At 35.1% G+C, this 13,541-nt stretch overlaps 1 protein-coding gene across 1 annotated transcript; it reads right to left on the bottom strand.

The window, feature by feature from the left end:
- Positions 1-742: 742 nt before the first annotated feature.
- LOC111810415 (L-arabinokinase-like) lies at positions 743-10,298 on the bottom strand. The gene is made up of 28 exons (XM_023697122.1): positions 9,934-10,298; positions 8,715-8,822; positions 8,397-8,465; positions 7,917-7,971; positions 7,772-7,842; positions 7,491-7,567; positions 7,267-7,333; positions 7,061-7,118; positions 6,890-6,957; positions 6,752-6,814; positions 6,536-6,589; positions 6,335-6,437; positions 6,138-6,247; positions 5,934-6,053; positions 5,718-5,774; positions 5,419-5,585; positions 5,148-5,313; positions 4,979-5,062; positions 4,755-4,880; positions 4,464-4,676; positions 4,175-4,262; positions 4,051-4,094; positions 3,236-3,331; positions 2,791-2,867; positions 1,996-2,362; positions 1,428-1,499; positions 1,138-1,341; positions 743-1,048 (listed from the first exon to the last, which is right to left on the bottom strand). The coding sequence occupies exons 1-28, from the start codon at positions 10,039-10,041 to the stop codon at positions 917-919; spliced, it is 3,024 nt and encodes a 1,007-aa protein (XP_023552890.1). The 5' UTR covers positions 10,042-10,298; the 3' UTR covers positions 743-916.
- Positions 10,299-13,541: the final 3,243 nt, after the last annotated feature.

Genomic DNA, 13,541 nt, shown 5'->3' with positions numbered 1-13,541 from the left:
AGTTGTATTGAATTGATCTTTTAATTTCGAATGAAGTGTTCGTTGTATTGAATTGAGAAAATCGTACGTTGTATTGAATTGAGAGAATCTTCTTACGTTGTATTGAATTGAGAGAATCTTCGTACGTTGTATTGAATTGAGAGAATCTTCGTACATTGTATTGAATTGAGAGAATCTTCGAACGTTGTATTGAATTGAGAGAATCTTCGTACGAATCAAATTACGTGAAATCAGATAGAGTTAAAATTTGATTGAGGTGACTGAAATACAAATATATAGAGCTAATAAAAAAAATAGAGAGCTCATGTCGTGGGACAGAATTCATACAAATATGGAAGAACGTTTGATCTTTCAGATTATTTTGACAAATAGCCAACTATGTGGAACCTACTTCACTTGCATCCATCTAGAGTTCATACACATAATAAATGCAAACGTGAAATATTTTGTTGTCATACATTTGATTTTCAGAATTATTTTGGCAAGCACTATACTACCTTATACTACCTCATTTAATTGTCAAGCTATATCGGGTCCATTTCACTTGCCAATTCAATCGTGTCATGTATTTTCACTCAAAAACCTTATATGAAATTTCTCTAAAACTCAATAGGACTTTCCTTCTCTTCTCCAAGAATCTTTCATCTCTCTACCATCTTTTAATTATTCATAATCAAAATTATTCTCATTTTCTCTCTAATAACAATTTAATGAAATTTATTGAGAGCCAATAATCTTATCATAATAAGAACCGAGATCATGGAAGCCTTAAAGAAAAATTATTAAATTATTTTATTCCACAAATCAATAGCGATGAATGAAAGTAAGTCGATATAAGTTCGAATCCTCCTCACCTCGTATTTGTGAGGTAGTATACCTTATTATATCTCAAGAAAGTGTATGAATGATGTTCTTGCTATTGCTCTTTAGCTTTAAGGGATGATAAGCGCCTTCGAATTTTGAGGTATCCAAATTTACCAGCACCAGGGGAAGAACCATCGAACACATATGGCAAGAACCCTGTTGCTCCTTTGTATCTTTGCTGTATCTGAATCACCAATTAAAGCTTACAAGAATCAAATAAACAACCATGTGGGGAGGGAAGAGAGGAAGTGCAAAAGGAAGAAAGAAAGAGACCTCGATGATTTGGTGGCTGCTGCTTAAGGAGTTTCGACCCATTACGCAGACGGTTCCACCGGAGCCCCCACCGGTAATCTTTGCTCCATACAATGTCCCATCTTCGGATTTGGATACCTTCGAGTGCTGCATGTCTTGAACCAATTGGACGAGCCTGTCCGTCCCATCCGAACCCAGCCCACATGCACTGTAACTATAATGGCACTGCGCTCCAACCACAATGCAAATATTACCATTTTTATTTGGTTTTTTCACTGCTTTTGTAAGAGTTGGCATATATATGGTAGTACCTGATACAACAATTCTCCAAGAGATGTAAGTTGGTCGTCAGAAGTGGCAGATGTGAGCAGCGCTTTGAAGGCCTTCAAATCCAAGCCATAACCATATTCAACATCCACCAATCAATCAATCATATGCATAACAATTCAGATATTGTCTGGTTTTGGCTTATTACGTATCGTTGTCAGCCTCGCAGTTTTAAAATGCATCTACTATGGAGAGTTTTCTACACCCTTGTAAGGAGTGTTTCGTTCCCTTCTCCAACCGATGTGGGATCTCACAATTCACCCCCCTTGGGGGCCTAGCGTCCTCACTGGTGGTGTCTGGCTCTGATACCATTTGTAACAGGTCAAGCCCATCACTAGAAGATATTGTCTGCTTTGGCCCGTTACGTATCGCTGTCAGCCTCATGATTTTAAAATGTGTCTACTATGGAGAGGTTTTAACACCCTTATAAGGAATGTTCGTTCTCTCTCCAACCGATATGGAATCTCACAAAACTAAATATGTATAGTCTGACCTTCAATAGTTGTATAGTACTTGAAATTGCAAAATGTAAATGCCAATGCAAATGCATACCTTGACACGGAAATTCTCATAGATAGGATGACGAGCAGAGGCCCTAACTCCATAAACCCTCTTTGGATCGATCACCGTAACAGCGTCGTTATGATCCGAATATTTCTCGACAAAAGCCTCCCCTGTTATCGTCTCTGGCAGCTGCTTGACGTACATGGCTTCATAGCGGTGAGGCGGGAGATTGCATAGATAATCTAAGGAGGATTCGGCTTCCAGTAATTCAATGCCGTCGTCCTCCAAGTCATCCTGGCCTATGCAATTGGCCGGTGATGAGCAGTTTGATAACAACTCCAATGCTCTTGACTTTATCATTCTCCGCCCCATGAATGCTCCAATTCTAACTGACCCATAGTCCGCCCCACCAACGCTGCACCACCAACAATGAAGATTAACAACTATTTGATGTTTTCTGTCTTTTGAAAATAGAACACTTTGTAAAGATAGAATTTAGAAAGACAAAGTTTAAGGGGGGAAAAAGGTTATGGTGAAAAAAATAGGAAGGATAAATTTTGGAGTGAAAAAGTTGTTGAGAAAGAGAAAGGTTAAAAGGTTAGAAAGATGTGTATTAAAGAAAGAAAGAAAACTAAAAGACGTGGTAGAAAAGAAAAATAGAGGAAAAAAGTTGAGAGAAACAACTTTAAAGTAAGAAAGAAAAAGGTAAAAGTTGGAAAGAGCCAAAGAGGTATGGTAGAGAGAATATATTAAAAAGAGAACAACTTATCAAGGAAAAAGGTAACTTTTTTAAAAAACATAAACAAACTTATAACACTTTATAAAAAAAACACATAAGGTTACCTGTGTCGAATTCCTGAATCGATCCCCCAAAATCGAATGTGACGAGGTATATCAACCAGCCCAATCACCTCCGCGGGCTGAAAAACAAAACGAAATCCAATTCCAAAACACGTTATTATTACCCTGTAAAGTAAGTACTCAGATATGATAAAGAGGGGGTTGCTGTTAATGAAATATATGAAAAATGGTCTCTAGGTATTCCAGAACCCTTCAGGTGAGGGGCAAAACCTATATGTTCAGGGACACCTTGGGTGTCTCCTCACAAAGGGGTCGCTGGGACCTGGCCAGCCTAGGAGGAGTGGGCTGTGTGTCAAAAAGATCCCACATTGAGTAAGAAAAGCTTATCATTCTCGAGCCATCTTTTATATTTTGAAGAACACATGATGCTTCTTCTGGTTTAGGTTTTAATGGGGCGTTGATTGGACGGGATATTATGATATCATACCTGACACACCATTGCTAGCAGTTTATCAGCTTCACCACACGCGGACGTCATCTGGTCCATCACTCCACACGGTGCTCCAACTATGTGATTCTCCACCTAGTTAATTAACGTTTTCAACACTTCTTAGTTCTTTAAAAGAAATAAAAAGGCTATAGGTAGATAGTATAATTTTTCGAGGATTGTTAGAAGAAGAGTCTCACATCGGTTAATTAAGGAATTGATCATGAATTTATAAGTAAGGAATATATCTCCGTTGGTATGAAAGTAAAGAATATATCTCCGTTGGTATGAGGTCTTATTGGGAACCCAAAAGCAAAGCCATGAGAGCTTATGCTCAAAGTGGACAATATCAAACTATTGTGGAAAGTCGTAATTTCTAACATGGTATTAGAGTCGTGTCTTAACTTAGTCATGTCAATAGAATCCTAAAATGTCGAACAAAGAAGTTGGGACCCTCGAAAGTTTAGTAAAAAGTGACTCAAGTGTCGAACAAAGGGTGTACTTTGTTCGAGGGCTCCAGAGAAGGAGTCGAGCCTCGATTAAGGGGAGAAAGGCTGTTCGAGGGCTCTATGGTGTACTTTGTTCGAGGCGAGGATTGTTGAGGATTGTTAGAAAAGGAGTCCCATATCGACTAATTAAGGGATTGATCATGGGTTTATAAATAAGGAATATATCTCTATTGGTATGAGGCCTTTTGGAGAATCCAAAAACAAAGCCATGAGAGCTTATGTTCATGTAGATAATATCATATAATTATGGAGAGTCGTGATTCCTAACATAATTGAACAAAATCAACCTCAGTTTAAAGTTCATACCTTTTGACAAAGGAGCGCCAGATCCCTTGGACTGATACTTAATCCTGCAATATTTTCCCATTTCATTCTATTTCATTCATTGACAAATGCCTACTCCATACAAAGCAAAGGTTCTAGAAATTACCATGAGCAGCAGCTATGGCAGACATTGAAGCAACCTCCACCGACGCCGATGACGATACACCCTTCCCTTCGGGGACTGACGACGAAACCTGTCCCATATTAAATGGGATCAATGACCAAGAACAATTAGAACATCCATCCTGAATAGTGGAGAAATCTCCAAAGTTGAAAGAAAAACTTATCTAAAACCTTTCTTATCAAAAGGACCTAAAACTATCCCACATATCACATTTTCTTTTAGAAAGATAATACTTTGGGCAGAAAAAACTAACACAATTTGTTTTGCCTACCAGCAAGCTGATGCTATCTTCAAAATGAACACCCAACTCCTTCATTAAAACCAATATGGTGCCTGCAATGTATGCTGCCCATTTCTGTGCAGGATCTTGAGCAAAATATTTCCTTGCTTTCTCATACGACATTGACTTATCCCCATCCATGAAGTCCGACAAATCCATGTCGAATGTCGGGGCACGGTTACTCAACTCAGACCCATACGACACCTAATCAAGTAGAGAAAATAATGATTAATGAGAAAACGAAAGGAAGATAAGTCCATGGTGATTAACATTACGACTTACAATTTGAAGAACAGGTTTGGACCCTTCTCCTTTGGCGTTCTGTCGAGCCTGAGCGTGTTTCCAGAGGCGGTGCTTAGTCGGATGGTTTCTTTGCACAGCTACATGGCATGCTTCTCTTATAGGCATCTACAACAACAAAAGAGAGAGGGAAAGAGCATGTTAGAATCGCTACTATAAATAAGAAATAAGTATTTGAAGATTGAGAACAAAAGTGTTAAGTTTACCTGAAGAACAAGACTTCCTGAGTAGTCAGCAATGCCTCCCATGACATCCAATCTTCCTGGAGCTCTCGTCACAAAAATATCTTCCTGTATACACAAATATACATATAATAAGTATTCCCATTTAATCCTCACCAAAAGGAAATAACAATAAAGACAACAAGATTGCAACCTCCCAATTAAAAAGCCCAGCAGCAGCCTTCCGCTCTCGCATTTGGCGTTTCTCTGCGTTTCCCTTATCGTATACTGAGTCCAATTCAGCTAGGTTCTTTAAGAAACTCATTGTATCAGAAAGACCTTGAACATCTCCATGAAGCACATCAAAGTCTTCCATATATCTATTAAAAGTCATGATCATACAACAACAGGTATTATTAGATTAAAAAACAAGAATCTACCTGTTTTCAAGATAAAACTACATTTCAAGTTCAAAAAGTTCTCACGATTCCATGTGAGAGCCCCTCCCTTCTACAGATAATGGTGGTGACGAAAGACCAAGTTCACTTTCAGCATTGGCATACCAATCTGGAATGCATAGATCTCGTCCTGGGACCCTTTGGAGTTGATAACCAAGAACTATAGCATCCCTCAATCTTCTAGCTCCACTAAACTATAGAGAAAAATGAGAATAACACAAGATGTCTCATACACCAACCATATACAAACAACAAATTTCACTCGGCTACGGAAATAATCGTCATTAAGAGTGATAAAAAACGAGTACACTAAAGTTGATTTTGACCTTATCTGATGTATAGTTTTTGCCACTGGCTGTCTCCTGCAAGATATGAGCTGCAACCTGAACTTTTCAAAGAGAGAATTGGAAACTAGAACAATCGTACCCCATGAACGTAAAAGGAGAAGCGCTTTGTCTTTATCGATGGAAAAAGGTAGACAAACTAAATAGAATCGAGAAGAACTGCTAGAACATGCTGACACAATGTGTAGAAGACCATACCTCACCACCATTGGTGCCACCCTCATAGCAAGGTTTCAAACTAATTGCGCGTTCGAGATACGGTTTCCAATGACCTGTGAGTAGGTCCCTTCTTATCATCTCAACTCCACTTTGATAATACTGTTCATGAGATGATGAAATAATTAGATTATGAACAACCAGAATACATGGAGTACACATTAGAAGACAGCAATTCAATTTCACCTCAAGCATATTCCTAAGGAATGGCTCTTCGTTAAAATAATCACGACGAACAAAGACAAAAGGTAATTTGAATGCCAATGCTTCACTGACAGTTCCATATCCAATTTTGCCTGAAAGAACAGTAAGAATATTAATCTACCTCTGTTAATCCAGTTAAGCTCAGGGACCAACAACTGACGATATTATACATAACTCACCAAGCATACAATCAGAAGCAGCTATTAGGTCAGGTGTATATGCATCTTTTGCAAGTTTGATGAAATTTGGTGGAACTTCCTCAGTTTCAGAAGCACCGCAAACCTGAACCAATCGTCAAAATGCCACAATGTCATGTTCGTGATCATAGAATCACCTAATTATCTTATGAAAATGATGGAAATAAGATGTTCAAAAGATACCAGACACAGCCAGCCGTGGGGCAAGTATTCCTCTTTCAACTTCCAGCCGGCAGGCTGCCAGTGAGAGAGACAAAAACAAGAAAGGGAAAAGTTAATAAGTTTATAAGGCTACATTTGAAATTTCATCTTGCTCAAAAGCGAAAGCTATTATACCGTCTTTGCAGGCATCTCAATTTCATAAAAGAAAGCAATGAAAGCATTAATACTGAGACAAACCTGGCCCCCGAAGTTGAGGATAACTAACTTAGTATCTTCTCCAATTCCAAGCTCTTTTCTGACCTATAATAATGAATCAAGACAGCGTTATTGACTTAAAATGATCAAGAGATTTAACAAAACTCCACAAGACAGTACCTCCTTGCGCTGCTTATGAAGCCTTCTAACAACTAGAGGTACATCGACGATGTCGCGAAAAGCGGGCACTGCAAAAGTGGATGTGTTGTATAATTATAAATTTAAAGAAGATGAAACCCAGAGCCATGAGTTGTGATATGGTTAAAAAAATGATTGGTAGAACATTAATACTTGGGCAGTATCCTGGAAGGCGAATCAGGAACTCGCAATGTGAATAATCCTCTGCAATCTGTAAAGAGCCATAACGAATTAACAAGAAATGACCAACCAAGGGCTACTCCGAGGAGATAATAGAATGACCATATTCTTTTCATATAGCTCTAATCATCATGATCAAGGCCTCAGCAACACATTAATGAAGAAAGAGATTGATTCACCTGCCAGACAATAGAACGGTGATGATGCCCTGCCGCCATCACATACTCCGCATAGATAAAATCCCAACTGCAAATAAAAACTAATGATCAATAGCCAAACAAGAGAGTTTTGGAACAATGCAAGATATTGCCAAATCTACTTTAAGTGCCAAGTGAAAAGAGCATTAAAATTTAAGAGATATTGACAGTTCTGAGTAATAAGAAATTGATAAACATTAAGTTACCTAAAGTTTGTGACACAAACAGATCGAATCCCGGCATCAGCAGCAGCACGACAAGCAACTGGTACAACATCTGAAACCTGCTTATCATGGCAACAAAAGCAAATCCGCCAAGCCTTATTTATATTAAATATGTGGTTTAAAGCAAAAGAATCTCCCGCTTGGGTTTTTGATATTAGATGATAATGATAATCAACCAATTAACAGCCAAAAATGCATCATCATAATGATATTATGCAGTTTGAATTGCACTATTTAGTATACATACTATGAGAAGCATTTACCACTAAGTCAGCTTTGATTGAATTGAGCCACTCTACTTCGGTTGCCAAAATAGAAGCACGAGGCACCACAGCTGNAAAAAAAAAAAAAAAAAAAAAAAAAACGGTAACACAATTAGAAGGAAAAAGAAAATGATAAAGCATAAACTAATAAGAATATAGTGAAGTAGCCGGTAGCTCCAGCCTTCAATGTATTTTCTTTTCTTAAGGGATCAGGGGAGAATAATGAGAAGATAAATCTGCTTTGGCCCGTTACGTATCGCCGTCAGCCTCACGATTTTAAAGCGTATCTACTAGGGAGAGGTTTCCACACCCTTATAAGGAATGTTTCGTTCCCCTCTCCAACTGATATGGGATCTCACAATCCACCCTCCTTGGGGGTCCAACGTCCTCGCTAGCACACCGCCCGGTGTTTGGCTCTGATACTATTTGTAAGAGTCTAAGCCCACTGCTAGGAGATATTGTCAGCTTCGGCTTGTTATGTATTGTGGTCAGTCTCACAGTTTTAAAACACGTTTGTTAGGAAGATGTTTCCACACACTTATAAGGAATACTCCGTTCCCCTCTCCAACCGAAGTGGGGTCTCACAATAAACAAGAAAAGAAACATTAAATATTTCTCCATTCACCTTCTCCAATGATGCCAACCGATCCACTGTCAGTGCATCTGCTTGAACAGCTCCGCAATCCAACAATACCTGATAAGTAATGAGACTTTTACAAACACTACAGAATCATTTTCGCATAAGAATTGACATGGTTTGCATATCCAAATCAAATGATACTGTTTGTTCTAAGTAATGACATGGTCATTCATTCAAAAATGCATCGCAAATGTAAAACACAAGAAATTGATTAAACATCAAAGAAAAAGAATGAAAATCAAATTAAACTTTCATAAAAGAAAAGAAACGAATCTCTTGAACTGCCATTGGAATTGAAATTACCTTTCGTATGAACAGCCGAGGAGACTGAATTGCCGAAGTAAAAACGAACTCCGGAGCACCGCTGACCACATGAACATCGTGCCCAGCAAGTATAAGATGTCGAACAACCTTTTCACATAAGCATTACGTCAAACATCTTCGATAATCAGGATATGATCGCCGGAGTAAAAAGTAAGCAATCAAAACAAAAATAGGAAAATTCTCACGTCCCATATAACCCCACTCCCTCAACGAAGCAAAACACATAAAACAAAACCCCAAAATCGAAATTCAAAAGGAACACGCTAAATAAACCCAAAAATTCCTCGATAATTCAGCTTCATTCGAAATCTCCAGCCCTACAGGTTCCATGTTCATAAGTCAAACTCACAATTTCTCACGAACAATCAAAAAAATCCCAATACAATTAATTCTAAACAAACAGGACAAAAGAAAGCCACGAACAGGAAAAGGACGAAGCAGACGAATTTTTAGAAATGAATGGAGAATTTTCAGTCATCAAAAAATGATTTGAGGATTTTCCCCCGAGGAAGAAACCGTATGACTCTCGAGTTTATTTCCGTCTTCCATCGAGAGAGAAACCGTTTTTTCTCTCTGATTCTGTTTTAGGCTTTTCGGCGTTGGGCTCTGTTTTAAGACATTTAATTCCAAATTAAATACTGTTCGGATAAGTAAATAAAATAAAATAAATAAATAAATAAAAGACAGTTTTTATTTCGATTTTATCTTTTAATTGCGTAAGCTCCACGTCATGGCCAATAATTATTTAATTTCTTATATCCGAGCCATAAAATTCGGGGATTATTGACTAATAATAATTTTTACATATATTTTAAGTTAAATTATAAAAATAATATTTCCAAAATTTATCTTTGTTTTAGTTTTTTCAAAAAAAATATATTTAATAAAAAGCAAAACAAATAACCAAATATGGGATTTTATTTCCAAAAATATACATTTTAATTTAGTAAGATTCCAAAACTGTTCCTGAAAAAAAATATATATATTTTTTTTAGAAAAAAGACAACTTATAGCTTAATTCTTAAAAATATAATGTAAAAATAAAATCATTAATTTTCTATTTAAATCTCTAAACCAAATCCACCATGTATTTTTATTTATTTATTTATCTATTGTTTTTTACCTCTAGTTTTTANAAAACAAAAAAAAAGAAGTTGATTCTAAACACGATCAACAGAATGGGATGAACAAAGCTGACCTCAATAACGCGAGTAGCGTGGCCAAATCCATGACCAGTAACATAGTAAGCGAAAACCAGATGATTTCGGGACGCTGAAACAGCCTCGGCCTCCTTCTCAATCCTCATTTCGATCCTCCCAAGTCGAACAATCAAAAAAATCCCAATACAATTAATTCTAAACAAACAGGACAAAAGAAAGCCACGAACAGGAAAAGGACGAAGCAGACGAATTTTTAGAAATGAATGGAGAATTTTCAGTCATCAAAAAATGATTTGAGGATTTTCCCCCGAGGAAGAAACCGTATGACTCTCGAGTTTATTTCCGTCTTCCATCGAGAGAGAAACCGTTTTTTCTCTCTGATTCTGTTTTAGGCTTTTCGGCGTTGGGCTCTGTTTTAAGACATTTAATTCCAAATTAAATACTGTTCGGATAAGTAAATAAAATAAAATAAATAAATAAATAAAAGACAGTTTTTATTTCGATTTTATCTTTTAATTGCGTAAGCTCCACGTCATGGCCAATAATTATTTAATTTCTTATATCCGAGCCATAAAATTCGGGGATTATTGACTAATAATAATTTTTACATATATTTTAAGTTAAATTATAAAAATAATATTTCCAAAATTTATCTTTGTTTTAGTTTTTTCAAAAAAAATATATTTAATAAAAAGCAAAACAAATAACCAAATATGGGATTTTATTTCCAAAAATATACATTTTAATTTAGTAAGATTCCAAAACTGTTCCTGAAAAAAAATATATATATTTTTTTTAGAAAAAAGACAACTTATAGCTTAATTCTTAAAAATATAATGTAAAAATAAAATCATTAATTTTCTATTTAAATCTCTAAACCAAATCCACCATGTATTTTTATTTATTTATTTATCTATTGTTTTTTACCTCTAGTTTTTAAATACGTTTTCAAAAATTAAATTTTTTCAAAAAAAAAAAAATTATTTTTAAAATTTTACTTAGAATTCAGTTAAATTATCTTCACAAACTAACACATAATTATTTATTGTTACATGAATATCATCAACCAACTTTTATATGCACTACTCCATGATTAATTTATTTTTTTATATTTTTGTTCGTTTGTCATTTATAAATTATGATACCTTGAAAGTACCAAATTGCCCTTATTTGTTTGAAAATGACCGTGGGTAAAAAAGTTTCTTAAACTAGAGGTGTACACGGTTTGGATCAGAAAAATATTTTGACCAACCTGACATTTTAGATGGGTTGAGTTGGTAACCCTATTTTCGAGTTGGACGAGTTAATAGCACCAAATTTATGTTTTCAAAAAATTCAATTCAACCCAAACTTAAAAAAAAAAAATCTAACCGAACCCAACTTTTATGATTTGGGTTAGATAGTTTGAGTTGGTCGGATTATCGAGCCATATTTCTAAACCATGCGTACCTCCTTTTATCCACTAAGATACTAATATTTCCTCCAACCATTTTTTATTTATTTAGTTTCTATTTTGAAAATGAATTTTAGAAAATTATCAAATAAAAAAATAATAGAACCACCTATGGCAACTTTAGGTGTATTTTTATTATTTAATACATTTAAATTAAAGATATTACTTCAATTTTTGAAATATGATATTTTTAAAGATTTATTATGATAAAAATATTTTTATTATTTTTTAAGTTACAGATATTTTTTAAATAAATTCGTAAAAAATTAATTATAAGAGATTTTGTTTTTTTTTTAAATATTAATGAAATTTTTTAAAGTTCGATAGTTGTTGTCTAGACTTTATTATGATTTGATTGATGTCGGAGGACATTTGGTTTGATTTTTCGTCGTAGAGCTTACGTAATTTTTAACCGATAGAAACTCAATTATGCATAATTAATTTAATTTTAATAATTAATATAATTTTAATATACCACGTAACCTTTTTTTATTTTTTTTATTAAATGGAATAAAAGATGGGCGTAGGCCCCACTGTGGGATTTATAATTGCATGTGGATAAGGATGTGAAGTTATTTCTTGGAATTTTCCCGTAATTTACCTTTCTATTTAAAATAATAAGGTCAATATTCAAGGAAAGTATTTATAAGTTTTTTTTTTTTTTTTTCTCTTCTTTCTTTCGTGGATTTGATCTAATTTAAATATTATTTTTTCTCACGGATGATCAGTTTCCATTTCATATGGGGTCAATATGAGGTATATGACAGTTCACTAAAATCATGTCTACACTAGCAATGGCTAAAATGCTCTCAAATGTAGTATAGGGGATATGACTAGTTGTCACTTCTTCGTTATATATGTTATTTAAGTCGTGGTATTCGTTTCTTTGCTTATAGTCATATAACGTTCGAATTTCTCAATGCTGACTTGTTCGCTTGGTTAGAACAAGTACCGCACAATCGTTGTCCCGTTATCACAAGAACGTGAGTGTAAAAAATCGACACGTCAATCTTAAAATAATAATTAATATTTTTATACATTTTTATGTTTTTTTTTTCTATATATTTTATATTCTTTTATGTAAAATTAGCTATGACTTGTTTCATCGTGCATCCAAGAGTTTAGAGGAGACGGCCACAATGTTACAACCGCAACAAGTTACTTGGATGTAAGCAAGCGTTAAATAAAGAGTATGGACGATATAGCAGCACATAGAATTTGCAGGGGTGTGGTGCTGTAACCAACACGTTCTTGTGCTTAAGCTAGTGTTCAGACATAGCAAGTGGTATTGAGTTGAGTTATGTTAATATTGCGCATTGCACACTTTTATTTATTTGCTTCCTCAAACGACCAAGCTCAAGTCAATTTTGGTCAATTTCTCTCTCGTTAGTAGGTCGTTCCCTGATTTCAGTTCGATTCGAATGGTTCTTCAATCTACGTTGGTTTGTTCTCTTGTTCATGCTCGATTATGATAATTTTACTCTAAATTTGACCGTCTTAGAGTCATTTTTTGTGTTTTAATTAAGGTTTGTAAGAATGTTTGATTAATTCACCACACCTAAATGGTGTGAAAGTTATCTCATTTATAATCAAACAAATTACAACGATATGGAAATAGTAATAAATGGAAATAACAAAGATACCTGTGCTAATAAGGCAAATATTAGATATTTGCCCTATAATAAAATATCAAATATAATATATATGGTAAACTCTAATTTATTACTAAATATCCTTAACAGTTTGACATGTTGGTTCAATCTTATTCGTTGGAAATAAGATGCCTATCTTTGAATAAGAACTAATTTGGACAAGCGTTCTAACAGTTGGTTCTACTTTACGATATGCAGTAATGTTCGTTTTTCAAAATTGTTAAGTTAACGTTAAGACCTTGTCTTAGGATTGAGCTAAGGTTACGTGAGTCAAAGACATTTTTCTTTTGTATGCATGAAAACTTAACACAATTGTCTATCTACGTGCACAAGAACTACCGTAAGCCCCCATGGAGACGCAGGAGATGCAGGAAACCACCAGTCATATCAACCCAACAGCGATAGGCCCGAGCTATCTATTTATATAAAAATGTCATTAGAATTATATCTTTGTGATATGGTCTTGTAGTAATCACCTATCTGTGTTTGAACGTTTTATAGGTCTTTCAATCTTGCGATATTTTGCTATGAAGGTATGTAT

The sequence above is a fragment of the Cucurbita pepo genome, chromosome LG14 (assembly GCF_002806865.2).
Source record: "Cucurbita pepo subsp. pepo cultivar mu-cu-16 chromosome LG14, ASM280686v2, whole genome shotgun sequence".
NCBI classification, from domain to species: domain Eukaryota; kingdom Viridiplantae; phylum Streptophyta; class Magnoliopsida; order Cucurbitales; family Cucurbitaceae; genus Cucurbita; species Cucurbita pepo.
The sequence above is the reverse complement of the archived record's forward strand: the minus strand, read 5'-3'. Positions and strand labels throughout refer to the sequence as shown.

Coding starts and splice junctions, on each gene's coding strand:
- LOC111810415 (XM_023697122.1), bottom strand. CDS start 10,041: ATGAGGATTGAGAAGGAGGCCGAGGCTGTTTCAGCGTCCCGAAATCAT. Junction 8,823..9,933: donor ACGCTACTCGCGTTATTGAG/GTCAGCTTTGTT, acceptor TTATGTGAAAAG/GTTGTTCGACATCTTATACT. Junction 4,095..4,174: donor TGCCATAGCTGCTGCTCATG/GTAATTTCTAGA, acceptor AAAATATTGCAG/GATTAAGTATCAGTCCAAGG.